The 26,746-nt window shown below is 38.6% G+C and overlaps 1 protein-coding gene across 1 annotated transcript in view; it reads left to right on the top strand.

Moving 5' to 3' along the window:
• elovl6 (ELOVL fatty acid elongase 6) overlaps window positions 1–24,965 on the top strand; it is a 36,343-nt gene extending 11,378 nt beyond the window's left edge. Inside the window, exons 2-4 of the mRNA XM_041798116.1 lie at window positions 20,073–20,204; window positions 22,119–22,270; window positions 23,316–24,965. Coding sequence (XP_041654050.1) covers window positions 20,073–20,204; window positions 22,119–22,270; window positions 23,316–23,758 — 727 coding nt within the window. The 3' untranslated portion in view covers window positions 23,759–24,965. The remainder of the gene's footprint in view (window positions 1–20,072; window positions 20,205–22,118; window positions 22,271–23,315) is intronic.
• The last annotated feature ends 1,781 nt before the right edge of the window (window positions 24,966–26,746 follow it).

Raw genomic sequence — 26,746 nt, 5'->3', positions numbered from 1 at the left:
AACACTGTTCTGTCATCCAGCAGTTCAACTTTGAAAAGGAAGAGATTGAACTCAAGCAGTATTCATTAAAATACACCACAACATGACTCTGAGATAACGGCGGCAGTAACACAACACGCTGTTAAAGACATGAGCCCAGTGTTGTTGAAGTGCCAGGATTTGAAAATGTCATAGAGGCACTCCACCCAGAATACGTGATTTGCCTGGGCGCAAACATTTTGCTGAAAACTCCATGCCAGAGTCGTACATGCCAGAGAGAAGACGGCCCAGCAGCGGTGATCCACTTCTCCTCAACTACAGAGACTTATCTCAGTCTAACAGTTCAAATCACCAACAACGCGGAGTTAAAATTTTCCCGCTTCCAACCAAGCCTTTTTTCCCGTGATCGCACAGGAGAGTTTCTTGAACAAGATCTAAAGACGCTTATGAACTCATCAGAAACTCAAATTAGTTTCACTTTGCTTTGCAGAGCCCCTTAGGCCAATAATATCTCCATGAATCCAGTCCTTTTTCTATTCTTAGTATAGCCTGAGGTGCCTTTAGTTTTCGTCACTTTAAAGCTGATACATGCAAAGTAAAATGTTTTGAAAAGGTGAAATCCTTGGCTCGAGTTATGCCCATGTGTTTTTCCTGTGTAAACATGTCTTTGTTTCACAGGGATGAATGGAGGCTGGTACATTGATCTGATGTGTTCCCTTCAGGCTGACAGCAGACAGCTCAGTATTGTGAAGAAAAAACACAGTGAAGCAAATGGTTAGAAGACCAGAAAAGGGAAGAGAAATAGAGGAGTATCCTCCTAAGACAACAGCATTGGTTTTTACTTGTAAGAGAGGCATATAGTGCATATGTATTTCTCTGCACAATGCAAATGAAATGAGACAGTTTAAATCCACAGTTAAAGCAGAAATTAATCAGCATACCAAATAATACCTGCCTTTTTTTAGGACAAAACTAGAAAACTGGCAAAATTAGAAAGGTGGGAAAATATCATGCATCAGCTACTGCTGCCATCATTGCTTTGTTGTTATTTCAGGAGTGTCAGCAGCGTGACTAAACACCTGGGGCCAACAAAAAAAAATGCAAAATGACGTCAGCTACAATTCTGAACTTCCCACATTAGCTGTGATTTTATTAAAGCTCCTTTTTCCCAATTAATATTTGTATTTGACTTTTAGCACCATAGTTTTAGATTTCACATTTGCTTGATACTTATCCAGACCCAAAAGTACTGTTTTTTTATCACCAAAACAGACAACATAATAAGTATACACAAATAAATCCAACAAATCCAACACAAATAGGTAATCTATACAACTCTGAGTGTCAATTTTCGAGTCACATTTAGATCATTTCTACCCTTTATAGTTTTAGTCTAGTTTTATTTAATGAAAACTCAAACATTTAAGTCTAGTTTTAGTCCATAAAATGTCCTTAAATTTTAATTATAACTTTTAGTCGAAGCATTTATTCTCTTGCCTAAATCAGGTCCCAAATCATGGTAGTGTGTTTCATGCACTCTGCCAAACCTGGGGTCCCCGCTTTCTACTGCCAAGAGGCAGAAAAAAGATGCATTGTTTTTTTTGTCAAATTTACCCACAGTGGAGATATGTTATGGATTTTGAATGTCTTGACAAAAACTAAATTACATTTTAGCCTTGTTTAAGTAATCATGATGAAAACTTAACTTACGTTTAGTTAGTTTTAGTCATCAATGATCTCTTTTTGGCAAGTCTTAGTCTAGTATTTTAAAGGGGACATATTTTGCACTTTTAAGACAAGTTTATTTTAGTCTCAGAGGTCCCCAAAACATGCCTGTGAAGTTTGTTACTGAAAAAACACTCCAATGGATTTTTGCACGTATAAAAATCCCTCTGTTTCAGCCCTGCTCAGAACGAGCCATTTCTGTATCTGTGGCTTTAAATGTTAATGAGCTGTCTGACTCTGCCCCTGACCACACCCCTCTCAGGAAATGGATGTGGCTCTCCTGATGTTACAATGTTTCAGACACTTTTATCAAAGTTAAGGACCAGTCTGGGATTCAAACCACCAATCCCCCAGACCAGAGTCAGTAGGATAACCCACCGAGCTATCCAGCATCTCAGCTGGCAGATGAGAGGAAGATCAGTAGAGGAGGGCAGAACTTTCCTCCAAGTGGGGAGGGCCAACCACACCTGGGAGCAGGTTCTTACTCCCCATGTGAGGTCACAAGGGTAAAATCTGAGAACGGCTTGTTTCAGCACACATTTTCTGAAAGGTGAAGGGAGAAGGGGGGAAGGGAATGGATTTTTCTGGTACTAAAGTGGATTGTGGACAGGCCAGGGGCACATATCTATGTTAGAAAAGCCTTAAAAGTGATTTTTGCATAATATGTCCCCTTTAATGGAATAAAGGCCGCGGATGAATATTTTTAGTCATAGCTTTAGTCAACAAAATGAACACTGCCTAGTATTAGTGTTGTTTTTGTAAGTTCGAAGTGTTTGATGATTATAAACTGGACATAGAGTTTTGAATGGGGAGTTACACCTTATCCATCATTCGCACAGAGTAGATTAACAGCTTTAGTAGGCAGTTATCCATGGTAATTTGTTTCAAGTTATTGAACATGGATGTAGCGATGAGCTGCTAGCACTATCTTCACTTAGCTTGCGCACTATGTGTGCCAGCATTGGCCCAAAACTTAAATTGTCTCAACAAGGTCTGAAAAAGTCTCAAAATGATCTGGATTACTCTTAGCCAGGGGACAGGGGTACTGGACATTTAGAGAGATACCCTAAATGATTTAAAATTAAGTATATAAGCCATAACCCATCCACTCATGTGTACATCACCTACTTGGCTGCTGCTTATTTGTTCCTGGGTAAAGTACTTACAGGCCTATAAACATGCTGAAAGCAATCACAATAGATTTAAAAGCATATAATTTAAGAGACTGAGTGCTCACATGATGGAAAATGCCAATGGATGATAAATCAGAATGATCCTATATCTGGCTCTTGTGTAATGCACTCTTGAGGATTATGCATGCTGATCAGATTGAGCAGTTGCATTGTGTAGGTGCATTTGGGATTTGATATGATTACGTATGATGGTGCTGCAGCTCAACTATGTCCTGTTTTGCATTAAAATTTTGGTGTTTTGTAGTACAGCAGTTATGCATTTTACCTGCTGACTCACTCTGAGCTCTCACAGACGTCATTGTGTCTCATTACCATGCAGGTTGCTTGCTTGGAATATGTGTTCTGGGTTTTTGAAAAGCTTCCTGGATAGATAGCATCCCTGCAGGTCTCTGCACTTCTGATGGATCTCTGGTGGGTTTGGTCTGGACTGATAACAAGGGATGCAGTCTGAGAGTGATGCAGCCAGAATGAATAATGAGATCTCTGTTGTTGTCTGCCTCCTCAGTTCTGTCTGTAAATGTTTATCCCCACGTGTTAAATGATTCAGCAGCTCCATTCTTTTGTGTGTAGTGTTGTTTGCAAAAATGAAAAGATCCCTGGTTATTAAAGATCTCATAAAAGATATACAAATGCCGTTGTGTTTTAGTTGTGTTGTTTGTTTGGCTTAACATTGCTCACTTCCTTTTCTTTTATTCAGAGTTATGGCTCACCAGCAGGTTGTGAAGGTCAGGTTCCGATTGTACTTGAATAGTTAAGGAGATAATACTCTTCCTCTCAAGTCTCATGTTACCCTTTCAGCCAACAAGCAGCCCAGCCCTTTTGTCTCAATGTTCTTAAGTCCTGCTGTTAGTTGGGCGAGTTCAGGAGATACACCCGTCTTAAGTTTGTCACCAGAGTCTCATTTCAGTGGTCATAACAAAGCTTTTTTCCTCTTTTCGTTTGAAATAGATCGTGTTGAGTAGTATTTGTATAATCCAGTTTTAGGAAATTTGCTTATGATGTTTTCTATAGCTACTTAAATTGTTCTGATGTACAGGAGAATGCTCTTTCATTTCTGTATGCAATCTTTAGGGGCCTTTCACGTTAGTGGCCGGTGCCTGGTCTGAGTACACCTAAGTAGGGTTGGGTATTGTTTGGGTTTTTTCTGACACTGGGGCTAAATTGATACATGCCGGTGCCTAAACAGTCCTCTAATCGATACTTTTTAGAGAAAAAGAAGTGTGTTCGAAGCATAGATTTTAAAAAAAGTTTGACAAGCCTGTGTGATGTCAGCCGTTTCATTACAATAGGTGGACTCAAACAGCTTTTGAAGCCAATCCGTGGCGGGCTCCACATTGAAATCGCTGTCTCATTCGAATGAACTTTGCAGCCAGCCTCGTGTCCACTTGAGGCTGGCTGCCTGGACACTTATTGCAATTTTTTGCACATTTTTCAGGACTGGAGGTTGCCACTTGGTTGAAAGTCAGCAGAATGATAAAAAACTGTCTGGGTATCATAAAGGATTGGCAAAAGTATCTTAAGGTGCCGGTCAAACATGGTATAGGCAAAGGAAAGCAACGTAACTTAACACATAAATCACAAATTCCATAAAATATTTCTTGCCTTTCATTTTGGGTGTTTAGTGGTCGCATTGGGGTGGCAGGGTATCAAAGTGAAGTATTGATATCTGTGTGGTAATTTGGTCCGGTAGATGTGTTGGTACCGGTACCATGTTGGTACTGGTTTTCAGTACACATCAATGCACTTGAGCCAACAAACTGGTTCTGTTTCAGTGTAGATGCAAATGTATTGCACTCGGGCACTGGGCCAGGGTCCTCTTGGAGAGGTGGTCTTGGCCACAATTCATGTGGACTCTAGCATGGTACACAGGAAATGTGAACGCAACCGTGCCCCAATATGAAACTGAGAGTTGCAGCAGGTATATGATGTCACTATGTAACATAAGACTTCTTTTACCGTTTGATGCTCAGATGATGACCCAAGTGGTTGTCATGTTTGCTTCTTCTTTTTTCTTCTTCTTGGCGGACTTGCAAACCAGCTTTACACTAAGCAATTACTTCAGGCTCAGTCTTTTTCTGACTTGCCCCTACCTCCACTTCTCATTTTTGGGGGCCCACTTGCCTTGTAAAACCAAGTTACGAGTGTTAAAATCTTCCCCTTCAAATGGACAGCCCAGACCTGTTACATCATCGGTAGTCCTTGACATAAACAGACCAGTGACATTACTCAACATTTCTACAATAAGTGAATACTTTAAAAACTTTTTCAAAATAAAAAGGACTACAATGCATTAAAACTCCATTAGATTAGAATTTTATAATCCCAACAAGAATCGAGACACCCTATCCCTAGGTGTGAACCTGCAAAATGTAGTGTAAGGCTTAGATGTAAGGGCAACCAAGTCCATTGTTGAGAGCCTCTGACTTCTTTATTTGTTGCCGGAATTGAAATTGGTCTTGATATGCTTCGATTATGTGTATACTATCAAAGATTGAAATTCTATCGTCTTGACGGTCCTTGTGTGAAAATAGGGTCACGATTAATACTAACATGTTTATCGAAGAGATACAGGTGTATATATTAGGGCTGACATCTTCCAGTTGGTTGGTTGGTTGATATGCTCTCATGCGTGTGTTTGTGTGTGTGAGAATAAAAACAGCAGAAGAGATCAGCTGAATGATTGATTGATTGATTGATTGATTGAGAGTTATGCAGCAGGAGACAGAGAGAGGAGCAATGCAGTACAGACAGAGAGGCACACAAAGTGGTGCAGCAGTTATGCTGTAAATAACTTGGAAACAACACTTGACATGAAGATGCAGAATGTTTGAAGAGGTGCTATTGAGTGTCTCTACTCCACCCTCCGTCAGAGCCTCAACTCCTGTGGCCTGTTTAATTCACTGGTCAGCAAATCTGTGGTATTAAGTCCCTTTACCATCGCATTAAAATGTACACATCAGCATTAGTGTGTTACAGACAGAGAGCAGAATAGAGAAAAGACAATGTCTTTTGGTTATTAAGTCTTCACAAGCAATCTTTTTTTTTACTTCACCTCGGGGAGAGAGACCTTGGGAAGACATGCACCAAACATGCACAGAGACTGGGAACTGATCTTGAAACCGTGAATTGAGGACTGTTGGCTCAGCATATGGGTGCCTGCTGACTAACTGAGCTAAACCGGCGCCCGGATAAAAAAAATATTTTTTAGGTTTCAAAACAGAATAGAAGAAAATTAGGTGTGCTTTAATGCTACAAAGAAGAAATGTATTTCCTTAACCTTTCATTCAGTGCATTGCATTCCCTGTAAATTAGCAAGAGATTGTTCTTTCTGCAAACCAAATAAAAGTAAACACCTGTATTGTTATAATTTTTTTTAATTGGATTGTATTTTTTATAAAGTGCCAGATCACAACAGAAGTCATTTAAGGATACCTTCCCTATAGAGCAGGTCTATACCTTGTCTCTTTATTAAATAAACTAAAAAGCCTTATGTTATTTGTCTTGTTTACAGGACTGTATATCAATAATATAAATATATGGGATTATGTAAGTTTTCTGTTTATTTTGTTTGTTTATTATCTATTTTAGACAGGCAATTGTGAGATGAAACCAGACCCGACCATTTATATGTGTATATAATTTAGATGTATTATTTATACCACGATTCTTTTAAGTGTTTGTGTTGTGCCCCCCCCCCCAAAAAAAAAAAGAAGAAAAAGCTGTAGGGAAACACTGATGATGGTGATCATTTCTGACCGTATTCACCCAGAGGTCATCCAAGACTTGCAGTTTGCTTGGCTGCTGTCCTTCCTCTAACTGGTGAAGCCAAAGATGAAGATGTGGGCTGGCTCTGCAGGAATTAAGGTCCGCCTGCAGTGAAACTTTGCTGTTATGTCACAATAAGATGTCATCAGGCTGCCAAAGAAAAGCTTAACTGCAAACAAAGGAACCAGAAGTTCATTGTATGGTCTGTTTACTTTGTATGCATTTTTTCATTTTGTATGTTGGTTCAATAAACCAGCAAATATGTCATCCTTATATGGGAGGCAGGCAGACTGTTCAGGGTCTTGATTCAAACATGCATCATTTTCCTCGGGACAAGTTCTTATTGGTGATTTTTGTAATGAGCTAGTCAGATTGATTTTTCCTTTAAAGCAATCCCTTCGGAAATATTTTTTTCAGGATTTCCCTTTACTTTTCCATTGCATGCCACAGCTACAGTTCGAACTTAATTAGGCCCTACAGTTGGACTTATTTCATTGTCCCAGTAGACAAGCACTGAGGGAGAAACAATGTATTGACAAGGGATGAGCATGATTTGCAAGGTAAATGTAAACATATGGATCACTTTGTAGTCAGGACCAGAATTCTGAGTTGGTTAAACTAATTATTAAATTTTTTGTCAGTTTAGGGCAACTTTTTGGTCAGATGGTCTGCCAAAACTGTAATACAGCTGCCTGCCATTCGTAGCTACTGTAGTTGCTCTTGTTGATTACTGCCTCATTACCACAATGCTAATGGATAATGATATGATACAGTCATTGCTAACTGCTTCAGCCCCTAGAGCATCTGACAAGGACAGTGCAGTTGGGACAGTTTTGATCTAGAAAATAGTAATAAAGGGCGCAGGTGGCAGAATGGATAAGGCCCCATGTACGCGGGCGGCCCGGGTTCAAATCCGGCCTGAGGCCCTTTACCGCATGTCTCTCCCCGCTCTCCTCCCTGTTTTTGACTCTATCCACTTAGTCTCCTCTATCAAATAAAGGCACAAAATGCCCAAAAATAAACCTTTGAAAAAAAAAAAAAATACACACCATTTCTCCCAGAAATTGCTGCAATTACAAATGTTTTCAGTATACACATGTTCATTTCCTTTATGTGCATTGGAACAACAAAAAAAAGACAAAATTGACATTATTTGAGTTTTGTGTACAATTATCATTGACACCCTCAACTTAAGTTTTGGTTGCACACCCTTAGAAAAAAAATAACTGAAACCAATCATTCCTTAACCCGACACACCCAGATGGATGTGTCCATCTGGGAAAGCTTCAATAGGAAACATTTAAGAAAAGGCAGAGGCTTTGAAAAATCCTCGGAGTATGATTGGGTGAACATTCTGTCTGTCATATCTCTATGGGCCAATCAGAGCAAAAAAGCACTTGACATAGCCGCTAGCAAGCTGCGTGTGTGCAGCTACTGAGGAATAATGCAAAACATGGCGACTATAGACATGTAAGTACTCTTCTTTTGTTGGTTAAAAAAAAAAAAAACTCACTGCTGTTCTTTGTTCTTCTTTTAATCAAGAAATGTTGTCAAGTTATGATAAAACTGGCGCTTTAGCGACATCCACGTTAACCTCTTCCTCCATAACTGCACCAGCTCTTGCTGTTGCCTGTTTACGTCACGACTCTGCTGCGCCTGAAAGTACTGCCCCTCGTTGCTGATTGGTCCTGTCACTTTCTAACCGGGTCCAGTTCAGATGGGAGCTTTGCAAGATGGATTCGCCAGTGAAAAACAAGGAAACGGGCGTATCCATCTGCTTTACAAGGTTATCATTTCCTATAACCATCAAAAAGCTTCTTACACCTCTCAACTGGAATTTTGGACCACTCTTCTTTTGCAAACTACTCCAGATTTCTCAGATTTGAAGGGTGCTTCTCTCAACAGCAATTTTAAGATCTCTTCATAGTAGGGGTGCACCGATTGCAATTTTCTGGCCGATCGCTGATCTTTAAAAAGCCTGACCGACTCCGATTTTGGCCGATACCAATTTTTTTATAACTGACAACATACACCTTTAATGTTCCAATCTTAATTGATTGAATAACATTGAACAATACCCATTAAACAATACAAACCTTGTTGTTTTAACTGCACATGAGGTAGTTCTCTCAAATATAAATGAAAAGTTTAAAGCATTGCTGTCCAAACTACTAAATTATATCAGTTCCTTTAGTCTTTCGTTTTTCACATTTTAGTTGGTAGAGGCATATGAAACCGATCTTATCCACCGATCTTATTTACAAGGATTGGCCGATCGCTGATCTCCTAAAATTAAGGAAATTGGTGCCGATACCGATTTTGGCCGATCGATCGGTGCACCCCTACTTCATAGGTGTTCAGTGGGATTTAGATCCGGACTCATTGCTGGCCACTTCAGAAGTCTCTAGCACTTTGTCTCCAACCATTTCTTGGTGCTGTTTGAGGTATGTTTTAGGTTATTGTCCTGCTGGAACACCCATGACCTCTGACGCAAACCTAGCTTTCTGACACTCATTCAGATTACGACATATGGTCCGAGCTGACACTTTTGCATCCTGAGTCTGCAGGACAGCCTGAATTTGTGTGGAAGTTGACTGAGGATGTTTATCCACCATTCCAACTATCCTGCGTTGCATTCTTTTGTCAGTTTTTCTCTTTCATCCACGTCCTGGGTGATTAGCCACAGTTCCATGGTTGTAAACTTATTGATTATATTACACACAGTGGACAAAGGAATTTCAGGATCTCTGGAAATGGTCTTGAAACCTTGAGATTGTTCATATTTTTCCACAATTTTGCTTCCTCGGTCCTCAGACAATTCTCGGCTCTTCTGTCTCTTCTCCATGCTTGGTGTGACACACATAGGCACACAACACAAAGATTGAGTCAACTTTTATACATTCTAACTAGCTTCAGGTGTGATTTCTAGATTGCCAGCACCTGTTACTACCACAGGTGAGTTTAAATGAGCATCACATGCTTGAAATAAAATTATTTACCCACAATTTTAAAAGGGTGCCAATAATTTTGTCTGGCACATTTTTTGAGTTTTGTGTAAAATTGTGTCGGTTTTGTCTTTTTTTCTTTGGATTTTTTTTTGTTGTTCCAATGCACATAAAGGCAGTAAACACATGTATACCAAAAACATTTGTGATTGCAACAGTTTCTGGGAGAAATGGTGTATTTTCTGGAGAAATTCCAGGGGTGCCAACACTTCCGTCAATGACTGTATAACCACTCGACCAGGATAATAAATAACCACATTCAGCACCTGCATGTGGGTGTTCAACTACAAGGATGACAGAGGGTTGGTTGTGTGAGCTCTGCTGATGTTAGCCACACCCGACTACACAATTTTACTTTGTATAGCTGCAGATGTTGCAATCCTACTTAGCCTGAAGAGAAATTACAGCTCATCTTTGTAATGACTGCACTAAATCTATAGGGTTTTCTTCCATTGAGAGTAGTCTCACTTTAATTTTTTGCTGAAATGACAATGAAATTAGTCATTAGGGACATCATCAACCACAGGTTTTAAAACATTTTACATATTTTAGTTGCTTCTAACGCTGTACCTTGTGAATAAAAATCTAAACATTTCTTAGTGCCCCAGTATGTAAAAATTGTGGAAAAGAGCATGCTTAGTATATAAATGCAGCCAATGTGTAATGTATTGATGAAATAAGTGCAGGCCAAGTGCAGGCTTCTTACAAGGCATTGATCTCGCTACTTAAAATAAGTATGACTAAAAATGACCCCAAGTACTTAAGAGGCTGAAATTATTATCACTCAAGAAGAGTACTCTTATGTTTCCTGAGCAGATGAAAAGTGGGCCAACAGATATGGAGAGAAATAAACCAAATGAGTGATGCATCTTAGAGACTTATCACTTTGAAGTCCAAGCAGGGATTGCATGCTGTAACAAGGGTTGGATGATGTGTTACTAACTGGATTATATCTTTGTGCTTCTTTGTTGACAGATTGTTCGGTAATAGCCAGGTCTTATTTTCAGCACCTCTTGGTCTTGTTTAGTGGCTGGCTGCTCATCCTGCACTTTGGCACAGTGACTCTGATTGAATTTCCACTGTTGTAGATGGAGAGAAGTACAAGGAATATACAGTTACACACTCTGGAAAGAAGTAAATTTGTGTTCCCATGCTTATGTGCATGCAATGTTGTGCATAAAGCTGCATTTACAGATGTGACACCGTAAACACACACTTTAATGAGGCAGTGAGACACCAGCTTACTGGCAGAAGAGTGCAGACTCATCCTCAGACTGCAAACTCAGGATTACGTAACGGCTAAAATCTCCTGGACCAGCTAATACAGATCCAAGTTCCACAGCAGGTTATCCAGCAGCTTTACACAACACTGTCAGCGGGGGAGGGGAGTGGAGGGTCTGTGGCATCAACACCCTATGTTATAGGTACTGTTCTTTATAGGATTCATGCATATACAGTGCTTAACAAATTTATTTGACCACCTGTCTCAGAGACCATCCAGCATCATGAAGTGCTTTAATGCAGACTCTTTATTTTCAGTGAACTCTCCACGTTTTACCATGTTGAACAGGAATAAGGAATTTCAAACTGAATTCACCTTTTTATACCCAAATTTGAGTTGGCTCACTGGGCTTTTCTGAGAAGTCAGAAATTAATCAAGCATAACATTCAACCACTAAAACTAATTCTTCTGTTCAGAAATGCAAGTAAATGACTATAATTTATAATTTATAATTATATTATATAATATATAATATATAATTATATAATATAATAATTATATAATAATTTATAATTTATTTATCTTAATTTGACATATTAATTAAGAAATAATAATGTGCTTTACTATTTTTTCAGTTTTTTTGTAAATCAGTAAATTTGAAAATTCATGGATAACAATTTTAATTATATTTTAGCATTAAAAATATAATTTCAGTTAAAAAGCTTCTACATATTGGTGTATTAACCATTGCAGTAACATAAAAATGATTTTGCTTTTACCAATTTTTACCAGTGCTGTTAATTTAGGGCAGCTGAGGCATAAACCTTACTTAGTACATAACTCTACCTTAATTTAATAGTTATATAGATGTTAGATGTCTAAACATGCCAGTTTTGTGTTTATGTATGTACGTATGTATGTGTAGGTCTGATACCTTTTGTCAATAGCATCTGTCTTACTGTCTTAATATAACAAACATTGCAGCTTTCTAAACATCATATCAAGTGGAATTATCAGACTGAAATGATAATGCATTGACTTGTTTTGTGGGCTAAGGAGGCAAAAGGCAGCTCTATTTTTCTGAATCAGCTTTGATCACTCTGCCAGATTTGATTACCTTTATCCTTGTCTATCTCAGATATTCAGCGTGATTTGGCAGCAATGCAAACTGGGCCAACGCCCAGCATCTCACTCAGCGCCTCACACTGAGATAACAATCACACAAGAAAGATATGCCAGAGATGCCCTACCTACTCAACTGAGCAGCTCATGCAAATTACCCCAGTTGTGGTCATTGATTTTTGCTGTGTTTAGTTTGTAGTTTTCTCTCAAGTCAATATTTGATGCAATACATGTTGGCAATACAACATAAGCAACTACTAACTGTGATCACACAGCCAGCATGTTATCTGTGCAGTGACCATGGTTTGTATGTAAAATAGAGTTTCTTTCACTGCACTAAGCTTTACTGTCATTAAGAAACACTTAAAACAATTTTAACATGTGACATCACACAGTAGATGAGGGGTAGATGTATGTTTTCATAAAGACGCTGTTGCTGCTCGCTGGTATTTGCAAAAGATCTCAGCAGGAGGGCAGCAGCATGTTTTACAGTAGGCAAAAAATCTCTGCTGATTCTGTTACTACTCCATGCTGATCATCCCCAAAAGAGCTCTGACGTTGTACTTACCATTTATGCTGCCTTGGCCCACTGTGACAAACAGCAGAGTCAAGCCTTTTGCTATACTTCTTTAATATATTGTCCAGCATAGGGACAGGTCAGGCACAGAGGGGCTACTTTTACTTTTTCTGGTTGTATTCACAAACCCATGTTTTTTTTATCCGTTCTTGTTTAAATGCCTTTAAATTGAGAAAAAAGTAAGTACAATGATGCCTTTCTTTTATTCAGCCTTGAAGAATTCAGTTTGACTCCAAAGCACACTATAAATCCCATCTACAATCAGGCTTAATACAGATGTAGAGGTGTCAATAAATATATAATTGCTTTATAATAAGCAAAAAAGACACAAATGTTATGCCTAAGGCTCCATTTTGGAATGCATATTTTTGTTTCCTTTGCTTTCTTCCATTTAGCTAAATATGCAGTTTTAGACTGTTATTTTCAGGCAAGGTGTTCTGATGACACGCAAATGTCCGTTGGGGGTCAAGAAGTGGGGACAGCCATGAGGAATGTATGGGAACAGAGCTTCAAAGCTCTGAATAGACCTCTGTGATGCAATTATCAGATTTTTTTTAGTACATGTTAAATCACTATTTTCTTTAAAGCCTATTTATGACAAAATGAGGAAGAAAAGCTGTTAAAGAGGTACAGCTAGCATATTAGCTCAGTACAAATATGGTGCTTTTTAAGTATGACCATTAACTCATTGAGTGCCAGTCCTATATGTATATATATGTCAATGGCACTCAATGAGTTAATATCACTGCCAGAAATAAAGATTCTTTCAACCAATTAATGGACTGCAATATGTCTAGTTTCACTCTTTAGGGTTGGCTAGGTATGCTTGGTACTCTAGCACAAAGGTGCCAAAAAAGTAGGATGGTAAGGATAAGTTTGGTGGCTTTCCAACTTTTGTCACAAATATTTGCACACCGAACTGAACTGAACTTCTTGGTGGAAACTGCACTGAAACAGCACTCTCTTGCAGTCTCTGCCACTCCATCTCTGTAAACCTCTGTTACTACTCAAAAGTCACCACAGAATGGGACACCCCCCCATGCCTCTGTGGCATTCATATTGCAAGGGCATGAATATCATGCATTGAAACTGCATTGATCCAGAAAATGTGCAGCATGCCTTTACACTTTCCTAATGAGAGTCTCAGAGTGAGTGTCTTGAAGCCAGAAATCTCTGCCACTCTTGTTGAATGTTTGGCATTGATCACTAACTTCTTCGTATTTAACAAGTGTTTTACTAATTTACCAGCTTTAACATGGTTAAGAATTGCAGTTTATTTTAAGTAGCTAGTTGTAGTAAGTCCTGTGTCTTGTGAACTTCTTGTGTAAATCTGAATCTTTGAAGGTCAGTCTGAACTGTAGCTGCAGACACTGGGGAGCATGAAAGGATGATGTGAATTCACACTGATGTCTTAAATAGATTCCTGTGACTGCAGACAGAGCCTGGCTGCAGCTGGCACTTTGCAGCCTTAGCAAAGACAACAGCAGCACCTCTCCCCTCCCCCCCACCACCACCACCACCTCCACCAGCCTGTCAGCCTTGACCATGCCCTTGGGTTTCTTTGCCCTTTTATTATTTTTTCTGACAGCAGAGTAATCTATCTTCTAAACCTACCGCAGTAGCCATGCACATCTTACCCTTTGGCTTTGTCTGCTTGCACACAATGGCAGTATAAGACCAAATCCTCCAAATACCTTTGAACATTGACTGGAGAATAAAAGATCATACAAAATTAAATGAAGCTATGATTGAGATAATATTTGACATCAAGGGCCGTTCCTGATATTTACCTGCAAAAGTAGCATCTATCTGGGAGAGGAGCAAAAATCTAATTCCCTCCTCTGTGTAGAGATGTTCAGTCTGGAAGGTCAACAAGTCATAGTGATATATAGTCCACGTTCTAACTGATTTTGTATCATAATATAGACCAAACTTCTATCATCAAATTTTTGAGGGGAGAAATTTTTGTTTTTGTTTTTTGTTTTTTTTTTGTTTTTTTTTTACAAAAAGTGGACCTTTGCGCAGTTTTTCCCCTCACTTTTTATCATTTCAAATTAGGAAGTTGCACTGGGAGTACAATGCAAAACTCAGAGAAGCAAGTCTGCAACCGATCACTCTGAGTCCCAGACGGTCCTGGATAGTTTACTGATTGTTCATGGATGTAATTGTTCAATTGTAAAAAGAAAGAAAGACAAAGCAAGGGAAGTCTGACATTTGGATGGATTTCTCATGTTATCTCTGAACAAGATAAATGCTTCTGATTGGCCTGTGTTTGAGATCTGTTTATTTATTAGTATTAACATTTATTATTTAAAAAAGAACTGACTCAAGTTTTGCAGTGCTGGCCACGAGGGTGGACATCTTTCAAACCCTCTAAAACTCCCTGGCTGCTCTTAAGTTAATTGTAAGTTTGATTAAAGAGTCAAAGACAACAGTTGATTAGCAGAGGTATGTAGCCCAGGATTCAATGGAAAAGGTCATACTGGAAGACAGCTAACATTTTTTGCCACTGAGATACCCCCCAAAATCAGACGCTGTCTTATACACTATCCCTGATGTTGGTACTTTGAATGATGCATTAATTATGAGAAATGATGAATGATTTTAAATGGATTGGAATTTGTCAAAGGTGTGTTCTTACTACAGTTAAAAAAAAACCTTATTCATCAGGCTTTTTTGAATGAAAAAATCAGATCTCACACTGCAGCATCACAGCTTGGGCCATATATCACTCGGACTTGTTGACCTTCCAGACTGAACGTCTCTTCACAGAGGAGGGAATTAGATTTTTGCTCCTCTCCCATCTTCTCTGCCCTCTGTGCAGTATGTAGGCCACCATGTGTCCTGTTCTCCCCTCCTTCATACGTTGTTTGGAAACAGTGATGTCATTCTGCAGTCCTACCCTGCTGTCATTCTGTGAAAGCAGTTGTTTGACTTTGACTGCACTGCTTTGTCCTTTGTTCTGTGGAGGTGTTCTAAATTAGTCTGTTGGCATCCTGTAGGAACAGGAAGGTGGCATCCTTCATTCTCAGGCGTATACTGCTGTCCTTTATTTCAAAACAACTGGCACTGCTGTTGCTACTATTGGAGGATGATTTCCCTGATGATGATGTTATGTCAGCAATAGTTTGTGCTTCAGATGACTCTGAGGGAAATATGCACTCGGGTAATACAACATTTACATGCATTGTGAAGACATGAGAGGGGGTGCCAATAAGGAAGATGGTGTCAGCAAAGATTGGCATACTTGGTCTAATGGTGAAACATCATACCCCTAACTTGTCAGGTAAACTAATTATATTTTAAAGTTGATGCTCACTGAAGGTCAAATGTGTTGCTAAAAATGTAACACAGCCATCTACAACTGATCTGTGTCCACAGACTGGCTGTAGCTCCAGTTAATGGGCCTGCTGTTCCAGTTCTACTACGTAGACACGGGCATAGCAGGCAGAAGATGTGAACACAGCTGTACCAGAGTACAGGGAACATGTCAGCAAGTAGATTTGTGAAGGCAATCCTGAACATCTCATGTTTCTTCAAAAACCATTTTGTCCATACAGCAAAAGCCCATTCATTATCTTAGCTACAGGGTAAATGTGGAAGTAGAATGAGGATTTCTGTTGGTGACTCAAAAATAATAACTTCCATAGTAGCCTGCAGGATGGACTCCATAGTCGGCACCAAGTATAAATTAATGTAACTTAGAGGTTTGCATTGAAGTTACAGATAGGAAATTAATTGCTTGTATTTGCAGGTTGTCCTTTCCCAGTCCCAGTTTTTCAAGTTTTTTTTAACAACTAAGCAAAATGCATAGACTTTTCTCTGACTTACAAAGCTACACAGCAGCACAACTAAGCATGCTTTTTTTTTTGCAGTACAATGATGATGCTGCAAAACAGAACAGGATGGGTTGCTTCTGTCACGCCACAGTGAGAAATGTTTGCCTTTATAGTGCGAGCTATGTACAGGCCACTGAGCCTGTATACCAGTTCTGGTACCATTCTAGTTAACTGTGCTGTATATTACAAATACAACTGACCATTCTCCTTGTATGCAGACTTTTACCATGCAATAATTCTACAAAAAAATAAACACTCAAGACTTGATAAATAGTTCAAACTACCACTAAGTACTGTTTTTTTTAAGGTTTGTGATTAATTTCAGCCTTATGTGGTATTCTAGATAACTTCTAAATGGCACAAAAAAAGACCACAGAACTAGAGCATGACTCTCAGGTTAGATTTATGCAACTCTTTGTCCCTAGGGCTTTAGGTAGGTCCCGGGACTCCTGCAAAGCCTCATTCCTGGTGCATGCACACTGTCATCTGAGGGTGTTCAATGTTGTTCTTTTCGTTAATATCCCAATGTTAAGTCTCTGCTTTTACCCAGTGAGAACTCTCATGCACCCTTCATCAATTCTACGCTCTTTGGTACCTGCATCCTTGTCTAAAATAAGTTATTTTCTTAAACTTTTGGCAAATCCTTCTCTAAACTATTACTCTTCTGCTAGTCCAAAAGACCAAACAGTGTTTTAGACCAAAGCTGCTCCACTTTCAGCCAGTATGCTCTTTTTCCCATTGGTCCAACTCAGCATCCAGTCCGTCAAGTCAGACCACCTGCTCTTTGTTATTGTGCTGAGCTCTGGGGAAATGCTTTTCTTGAAATTCAGTTGGGCCAGATGGTGCCACAGCCCAAGTCCTCCATTTAATGTAGCCCAGCAGTGATCTCTGACAAGTCAATTAAGGCACACAGGCGATAAAGGATGGTGGGGACTGGAACTCAATAGAAGCAATAACTTTAAACTGAAAGCTAAGCATTTAGAGACAGTTGGAGCTGGGCACAAATCATTAAATCATTACTTCAGGCATGGCTTGTGAAGTAAATACAGCCATTGTTTGGGTTCTGTAAACAGTCTGCTGTACTTTTTATTGTGAAGCTCCACACTAGGGTTGGGTGATATAGGTGAACAGCATAATACAATGTTATACATTAGTCTAGGGCTGCGGTAATAGATTCTTTTTGTAGTTGAGTACTCTATCGGTTCTTCTGATGATTAATCGAGTACTCTAATAAAAAATATTGCATTTTTTTAATCAGTCACTTTGGAGAAGTACTTCTAGACAAATGAGAAAAGAAGCTGGGTCCCTTAAATATGAACTACTTCTACATAAAAAATTGGTATTATTCTTTAAAGAAAATATATTTTAGAAAGTGTAATGAAGTTCTGATGACAGTTTACATTTCTTAGCGTTACAAGGAAAGGAAGTTAAATAATGACATTAGATTATGCCATATTTGTGGTTTTAGGGATCCTCTCCTAGGAAATTTTGGGTGCTAACACTTTATTTCTTCTATTGTAGTTTATTTTATTTTCCAAGTTGTCATTAAAGTAAAGGGACACAATCATTTTAACATCCTCTACTTTATGCCTGTGTGTAATGTTTCACATTCTAGCAAGAATAGAGTTCCATCATTCACACAGTGGTCTGATGATGTCTGAGTGGTGAATTTTTAGATTACATGAATATAGTCTATTTTTCAAAGTGTGTTCACTTTTAAGTTTTGCACATTTTTTTTAGTGAATTCATCCATCATAAAAATATGACCTTTTAAGAGCATCCACTGACATGGATAACACATTTTAAGGGATAAAGCTGCTTCTGTTACCTGTTGAATCCTGACTATATAATGATGAACTTTGACCTATTTAGTTTCAGTCAATGTGGCAATAGCGTATTTCTATTTAATTGGTGTCAATTTATTATCAATATAAGTCTTATAAAATTATTTGGGATGCTGACACTTTTATAAGTACACTGCAATCAAGACGTCAGTGCGCTGAGTTTTAAATTATTTATAACCAAATGTATAACGTGCACTCGCGAGAGAGAGAGAGAGAGAGAGAGAAAGAGAGAGAATCGTGACGCCTAACTCCAGCGAGTCATGCAGGCAAGATCAACTCGGAGATCTGCGTAGGTTCACCGGTGCTGACATAGTGCCATATCTGCCAGCCGCAGGCAGTGGCTGCGTAAAAACGCAGGACGCGTAGCTACAAGCGTCACAGCATTAACTTCTCTTCATTCATGATTTTCACGTATAATATCATGCATGTTACGTTATAGTAACAGCGAAAACAGCCATCCTTGTGGAACACAGCTCACCCTGCAACACACGGCGTGATGTCCAGGCTACAGTACGGGCATATATGTATACATGATTGATTTAAGCTAAGCCTCGAGGCAGATAATTTGCCTCGAGGAATTTTTTGATTTGACTCACCCGAATAATTCGAGGAATTGTTTCAGCCCTACATTAGTCTATTCTGATCATTTTCTGATGATTGCGGACTAGAATGCCTTTTTTTCTTATTTTACGGGTCAGTACAAAAAGAAATTAAAATGCTACATCTGAAAGGAGTGCTGCTTTAGCAACAGACATTTACACATTGCTAATACAAAATCATAAAATCAATAAATATCAATGATTGCGACATTGCACTTACTGACAGTTGTTGAAGTTGAGGTGAATATTAAAATAATATGCAAGCATTTACAGCTCTGATGGCCCATGGAGAGAAGTTGTTTTTTAGTTTGTTAGTTGTTCTTTTCAAGTTTCTGGATTGTTTTCCGGCAGGCACGAGGGCAAAAGGTTTATGGCCAGGGTGGGAACTTTCCTTTGTTATGATTATTCATTACCTAATCTTACCTAAGACCAGGAGAGATTATTTTTCTAGCTGTGAGATAGACCTAAAAATACAAAAACCTTAGCTTTTTATGAATGATGCCTTACCCTGTGCTCTAAATTTTTGTACTCCATCATTGTGGTGTCACAAGCCTGTGGTTTAGTCAGTCAACTTACATGCAGTTTGAGTGGCTGTTTAAAGCCAAGTACACGATGGAAGGCTTTTCATTGTAAGTTTTATTCAGCGGGGTTGTACTTGACACAAACATTTTCTTCAGTTCAGTTAGGTTTTGTCCAATTCTTGATTTTGAACTTAAGTTTTGGCATATTTTTGGTACAGTAAGAGAAAAAAACAATATATTTAAGGTCTTTATCAAGAACTTGAAAATGTCCCCTTTACAAAATGTCTAAAGAGCATTGACCTTCACGATGTTTTAACCAGAGTCTATGACTGAAAAGCCTTTCTGTGAACATGCTATCAGATGTCTATTTTTTAAGTAACATCTGTAAATAAATTACTAATTACTGTTTGTGACTTACATTTCAGGTTGTTCTAGACTATACGATATTATTTGTGTATATTATTTATATCATTTTAAATCCTATTCCTCCACATAATTGAAGTAGGTTTTGTTAAGTAGCTTACTATAAGCTGTGTACGACATTAACTGATTATATGAAGATTATGCAGTGATTGGTCAGGAAGAGAAAGCATTATCAGCATTATAACCTGTGTAACTAGGCAGGCAGTTAAGGGGTAAATAAGAATAATGTTTATCTCTTTGTATGTTCTTTGTTTACAGGAAGAAGTCCTTTCTCTTCTCTGCACTCTATGCTGCCTTTATCCTCGGGGGCCGCCATGTCATGAAGCAGAGGGAGAAGTTTGAGCTGAGGAAACCACTGGTGCTATGGTCTCTGACACTTGCTGTATTTAGGTGAGAAAGCATAACCATGATTTAGGGAGCAAAAGGATCATGCAAAAAGTAGTGTTTAGTTTCATAAAAATAGCTAACTGTTTTACCATACAGTGGTTTTATTAAATGAAAGAGCTAGACCAGTAAAACTTAAATCATTCAAATGATCCAGATACTTTTATTTGTCTTTGTTTGTCACATTATCTTTACACTCCTTTTTCATTTGATTTAGTAGGCAGTAGGAATTGAACGTAATATGGTAACACCGTATCCCAGGGTATTGAAAATAGCCATGGTATTAGTTTAATTACCATCATGAAGACAGTGTTGTGTGAAAATTTGAAATAACGTAAAAAAAATCCTGTGATTTTAATCAAGAAGTGAAACTTCCACATATTCTAGCTACATGTCGTACAAAGTGAAATGTTTCAAGTGTCTTTTAGTTTAAGTTGATTACAGCTTACACCTCACAAAAAATAAATAAATATATATATATATTATCTGAAAAATTAGCATATCACAACATCAGTCCAAAAAAGGATTTATAACACAAAAATGTTGACCTCCTGGATAATTATCCTCATTTATCTACTAAGTACTTTGTTGGAGCTCCTTTAACTCAAATTACTGCATCTATGCAACATGCCACAGAGCCGATCAGACCGTGGCACTGCTGTGGTGTTATGAAGCCCAGGTTGCTTTGATAGCAGCCTTCAGCTCATCGGTATTGTTGAGTCTGGTGTCTCTTATCTTTCTCTTGTCATTTCCCCTGAGATTCTTTATGTGGTTCAGGTCAGATCAGTTGGCTGGTCAATCAAGCTCAATAATACCATGGTCAGCAAACCAGTTCCTGTTAGTTTTGCTTCCCTGTGGGTAGGTGCGAAGTCATGCTGGACGTAAAGCCTCTCAGCGTATGAAAGCAAAAAAGGCTCTAACATCTCATAACCTTGGATTATGTGCCTATCTGATCTTCATGAAGACTCCATATTTCAGAATGAAATGCAAAGTTTAGTTTAATCTGAAAACAGGACTTTGGACCACTGAGCAGCGGTCCAGTTCTTCCTCTCTTTAGCCCAGGCAAGAAGCTGACATCGTCTGTGGTTCAGGAGGGGCTTGACACTAAGAACCAGGAGTGTGATGAGACACTTTGCTCATGAGACTAGATCAGAGACCTAACTCTATCTTTTAATACTTTTTTTTCCAAATTTTGGTAACAAAATAAGCTACATGAGTGGACAATTTGTCATTTATACTACTGAAAGTCCCAAATGCAAATGTAGGTCTATTCAGAATTTTTAACCCTATCCTCTTGTACTGCATATCAGTGCTCACATACAGTTGATCGCCTTGTGTACATTTGTTCTGTCAGCAGACTTCCTCAAGAATGCAGTTGTGTGAACGGAACTTAGTGAGAGAATAAAGGCTTAAGAAACTTTTGCAAAGCAGGCTTTTCCACAATATTCTAATATTTTGATATAGTGGATTTTCGATTTCCATGAGCTGTAAGCTGTAATCAAAATTAAAACAAAAAAATATCTAGAAATGTTTCACTTTGTGTAAGATGAATCCAGAATCTATATTAATGAAACTGAAGTAAATCTGGGGGAAAAAAATTAACTTTTTCAAGATATTCTAATTTTTTTGAGTTGCACGAGTATACTTGTGTGCCATGTCCTGACACCACTAGCATGGTGCTGGCACAGCGCTCCTCGCTTCTGCACGCTGTGTAGGGGGGCCTTTTATCAGAGTCTGGTACAATTAACCTGCCCAGTTACATTTGGGGAGTGTTTGACTGTATTAGAAATGAATCCTGCCCATCCTAGTCAGCAGACACCTTATAGAATCAGAAAATGTGTCTATACATACAGTATCATGCAAGAATATTGTTTCCTATTTCATTGCTTTCTTACATCTGTTTAATCTCTTTTCTTGTAGTATATTTGGTGCCATCCGTACTGGTAGTTATATGACCTACATCCTCATGACGAAAGGGCTTAAACAGTCAGTTTGTGACCAGAGCTTTTACAACGGGCCTGTCAGCAAGTTCTGGGCATATGCCTTTGTACTAAGTAAAGCTCCAGAACTGGGTAAGTCAAGACCTTTTTATGGCATTACTCCTATGTCTATGTCTTGTCTGTGCGCAGGGTGTTTCAGTTATTGTTTTCCATGAACTGAAGTTTGAAGAATGTGATCTTATTTACAATACAGGGATTCTTTTTTCTATAATATTGTAATTATAGTGTTAGACTTTATCCATATGAGGACGATACAGTCTTAAATTGGTTATAGACACAATGCAAATGACATCACACCATGTTCCACTCAGACCCTCCCCAGTATGGGTGCCAAAAGGGGCGTACTACTCAATGGATGCCAGTGTTAAAGGAATACTACTGCTGTAATTTGTTGCAACATCTCATTTGAAACCAAAGCACCAAATGGATTTATGCTAATGCATAAAACATGACTCTGTTTTCTGGTGACTTTCAACTGAAGGGCTCTCACAAGTCACTGGTCCCCGAAAGGCAAAGGTCTATTGTTAAGAGTAGTTAAGCATCACTTCCTACTCTCCCAAGTGACCACATCGTTTTGTCAAAATACCCAAATGGATTGCTTGTATCACTACAATGCTAACAAGATGTAACCTCACATATTGTACGATTCAGTGACTTACAGTATTAGCCATTACCTAATTAGCCACCATTACAAGTAAATAAACATTCATTAACATTTATTAGTTTGAATTTAAACCGCAGCTAACCACATATTCAAGCTATAAACATATTCCAATGTAAATTTTAATAGGGATGTCTTTTTTGGCTTTATTTACAATAACCTTGATAGTTAAACCCTTGAATACTCGATTGTAGCATGTGTAATGAATGGGTGCAATAACGAAGCTGTTAATGTCACTTCTTTGTATACCAGCATCTGTGTAGACTTACCCATTTGCCAGGCCATTATTTTTAGTGATTTTTTTATAGCAACCTGAGTCTTAGCCAGTGATTTAGCGTGAGTTTATCTAACTGTATTCTCTTTTCCTCTCCCTCTTTTCGTAATCCCCCTCTTCCTTTCTTTTCTAAAAATTTCCTCTCTCTGTTGAAAACTCGCCCTTGTCTATTTTACATGCAGGTGACACTCTCTTCATTGTCCTGAGGAAGCAGAAGCTCATCTTCCTCCACTGGTACCACCACATCACCGTGTTGCTCTACTCCTGGTACTCCTACAAAGACATGGTGGCCGGCGGCGGCTGGTTCATGACCATGAACTACTTGGTCCATGCTGTCATGTACTCTTACTACGCCTTGCGGGCAGCCGGCTTCAAGGTGTCCCGGAAATTTGCCATGTTCATCACACTTACCCAGATCACCCAGATGTTAATGGGCTGTGTGGTCAACTACCTGGTGTACTCGTGGATGCAGCAGGGCCAGGAGTGTCCATCCCACATGCAGAACATTGTGTGGTCCTCCCTCATGTACCTCAGCTACTTTGTGCTTTTTGTCCAGTTCTTCATCGAGGCCTACATGAGCAAGTCCAAATTATCGGTCATAGCTGCCACTAAGAAGAACGAGTAAACAAATGCCATATGTTTTTAAAGAAGGGTGAACAAGAAGAGTAAGGGAGTTGGAATTGGAGAGCTGGGACCAGTGACTTGAGAGAGTCTCTTAGGGTTTGGGAAGGGTTTTTAAAAGGAAAGATGGATTATGAGGAAGGTGAAGACTTGAGGAGTCAGGGTAGAGTGGGGGTGGGTGGGTCAAAAAGGATTGGTTGTGTTTGTGCTTGAGCATCACTATTAATGTGCAGATCTAAAATGCCTCGAAGGAAGTGACATCTCCATCAAGGGATGCTGAGAAAGCAGTGCCGCCATGATCAGAAGCCATCACAAGTTGTCTGCCTGAAGTCTAAAAGCCCCTTATGAATTCACCATGAATTGTTTTTAAAACTTAGAATATAACAAAAGGACGAACATCATTAGATTAAAAAAAATACAACTGCAAAGTGCATATGTTTACTTGATATTAAAAAAGGAAAATAACCTGTACATATGAAGATGGATGGAGCGTTAACTTAAGCCATCTGAGTATGTTTTTGTCTGTCTGTCATCAGTGTTTGTCGTTTGGTTTTGGTATGTCAAAGAAAAAGTTTAAGACACTGGTGAGCGTGTAAAGCTACTGAGAGTTTGAACCAATGGGGTGAACGGCACTGTTTCTTCTGTGTCTTACATTGCAAAAATGTGATATTTTCTCAGGTCTTAGGTTCTCTCTTTCTTAATATAATATGCATATCAAGACAAAGTGGACATGTTTAACATCAGTACCGGTTTACAGTATGGCGTATATTCACTCAGTATGGCTGAAGGTATGAATGAAGCTGATTGGACTGCCTGACCAAGAAGAACACACTTCTCCTGGGCATGATGGGAAACAGATGCTGACAGTGCCCTGCTTCACCACACCCCATAACTTTGCAGAAGTTGCTGACCACACTTGGAAAATGACTTTTCATTGATTTCCAAATGCTACTCTGTGTTAAAGGGTCCCTACCAGTGAACAAAAACTTGTCTGTTGGACACTGAAGGCTTAAAAGGACAACATATTTATGTCTAGCAAAAAAAAAAAGAAAAAATAAATAAAACATGCAAATTGTTAAAATCTGCTGTATTGACTTAAAAAAAATTATGTATCTTTAATGGTGTCTGTTGTGCTATTGTGCATTTGCACTGTATCAATGTCCAAACTTGTTGCTGAAAACCTTAACATATGAACAAAGAGTGCAAAAATGTGACGTGCCTGTGGTATTTTTTTTCTCAGCTGCAACATCATCTTACATTGCAAATGATCTTATTTGACTCTGAATCCCTGAAAACCCTTCTATTACTCTGAAAGGTATGATGTTATTATCAGCCAGTGAATCTGTACAGCTTTTGAAATAATTAGATGTCTGCTTGCATTTATGCCAAGCTTATTGGGATCTTGTAGCAGTAGTTAAACATTGTAGAGTTGAATACTTAAGGATGGTGTATTTTAGTGACCTGAGTCACTAAAGGTTATCTGGGTCAGTGCTGGATAAATCTGGCCTGTGGCAGGTATCAACGACATGCGTGACTTAAGTAATTAAGGTAACTGTCTTAATCAATTAACCATTTCACAATTGTTTCAGGACCTGCATTTAAAAGTGCAAATGTAGACCGTGCCTGATCTTCCCTTACGGAAACCATTGGGAGTGGCTATCCATCACCCTAATTGTGATTTTTTTATTTTTTATTTTTTATTTTTTGATTAAAATAAGTAAATTATTCTGCTTAAACATGAAGTTACCTGTCCTTCTCAGGCAATTAAGTTTGTAGAGATTTTTTCCCCAACTAGAGAAATGCATAGGAATCCAATACAACAATACTTAAATACTTATGTATCATTTTTTTATATTGTTTTACATCCCTCTATCTTAGGAAGTATATGATGAGTATATATTGTTTTACATCCCCCTATCTTAGGAAGTATATGATGAGTATAGAAAAGGCTGCTTAACATCATGTGTGTGGTGCTGCTATCAAATAAAAATGTTTATCTAGTGAAGGCCATAGACATAAAGAGTAGACGCTGCATCGACCACTACTACCTATTGGCGCTGACAAGCCGTGGGGCTGCCATCTTGGTCCGGTCACCCACTCCACTCAGTGTAATCTGTTTGGCAGGCACAATGAAGTGTCAGCGCATTTAATCAATTACAACTCGCTGAATACTAAACTGATTTTCACATGTTTTTTGTTTTGTTTTGTTTTGTTTTTTTGCAAATGTCATACATGTACAGTGCTTAAATTTATTAGACCCCCACCCAAAGAAAGAGATGACTCAGCTGCCCTAAATTAACAGCATTGGTAATTACCAAAATCATTTTTTATGTGTCTGCAATGGTTAATACACCAATATGGAGAAGCTATTTAACTGAAATGATATTTTTTATGCTAAAAAATAAATATTATTGTTATCCATGAAATTTCAAATTTACTGATTAACAAAAAAAAACCTAAAAATTTGGAAAATAGCACATTATTATTTCTTGATCAATATGTCAAACTAGTTATTTACTTGCATTCCTGAAGAGAAAAATAAGTTTTAGACATTGATTAATTTCTGACTTCTCAGAGAAGCCCAGTGAGCCAGCTCAAATTTGGGTATAAAAAGGTGAATTCAGTTTGAAATTCCTCATTCCTGTTCAAAATGGTAAAACAGCACTTCATGGTGCTGGATGGTCTCTGAGACAAATAGGGAAAGACATAAACTGTTTTCGTAGTGTGGTCAAGTATGCTTTGGAGTCAATTGCCGAGACTGGTACTTACAAAATCTGCCAAGAAAGAGGCAATAAACCAAAGTTAACTGAAGCAGATGTCAGACATCTCAAGATTTTAAGTACTAGAGACAGAAGGAAGACCACTGCTGGTCTTCAGGCAGAGATGAATGCTCCTAGATCAGAGTCTGAGAAAGTCTCCAGAAAGACCATAAGCAGACAACTGACAGAACGAGGCTTTAAGGGAAGAAAAGCTGCTAAGAAGCCTTTACTGA

The sequence above is a fragment of the Cheilinus undulatus genome, linkage group 10 (assembly GCF_018320785.1).
Source record: "Cheilinus undulatus linkage group 10, ASM1832078v1, whole genome shotgun sequence".
Lineage (NCBI taxonomy): Eukaryota > Metazoa > Chordata > Actinopteri > Labriformes > Labridae > Cheilinus > Cheilinus undulatus.
The sequence above is the reverse complement of the archived record's forward strand: the minus strand, read 5'-3'. Positions and strand labels throughout refer to the sequence as shown.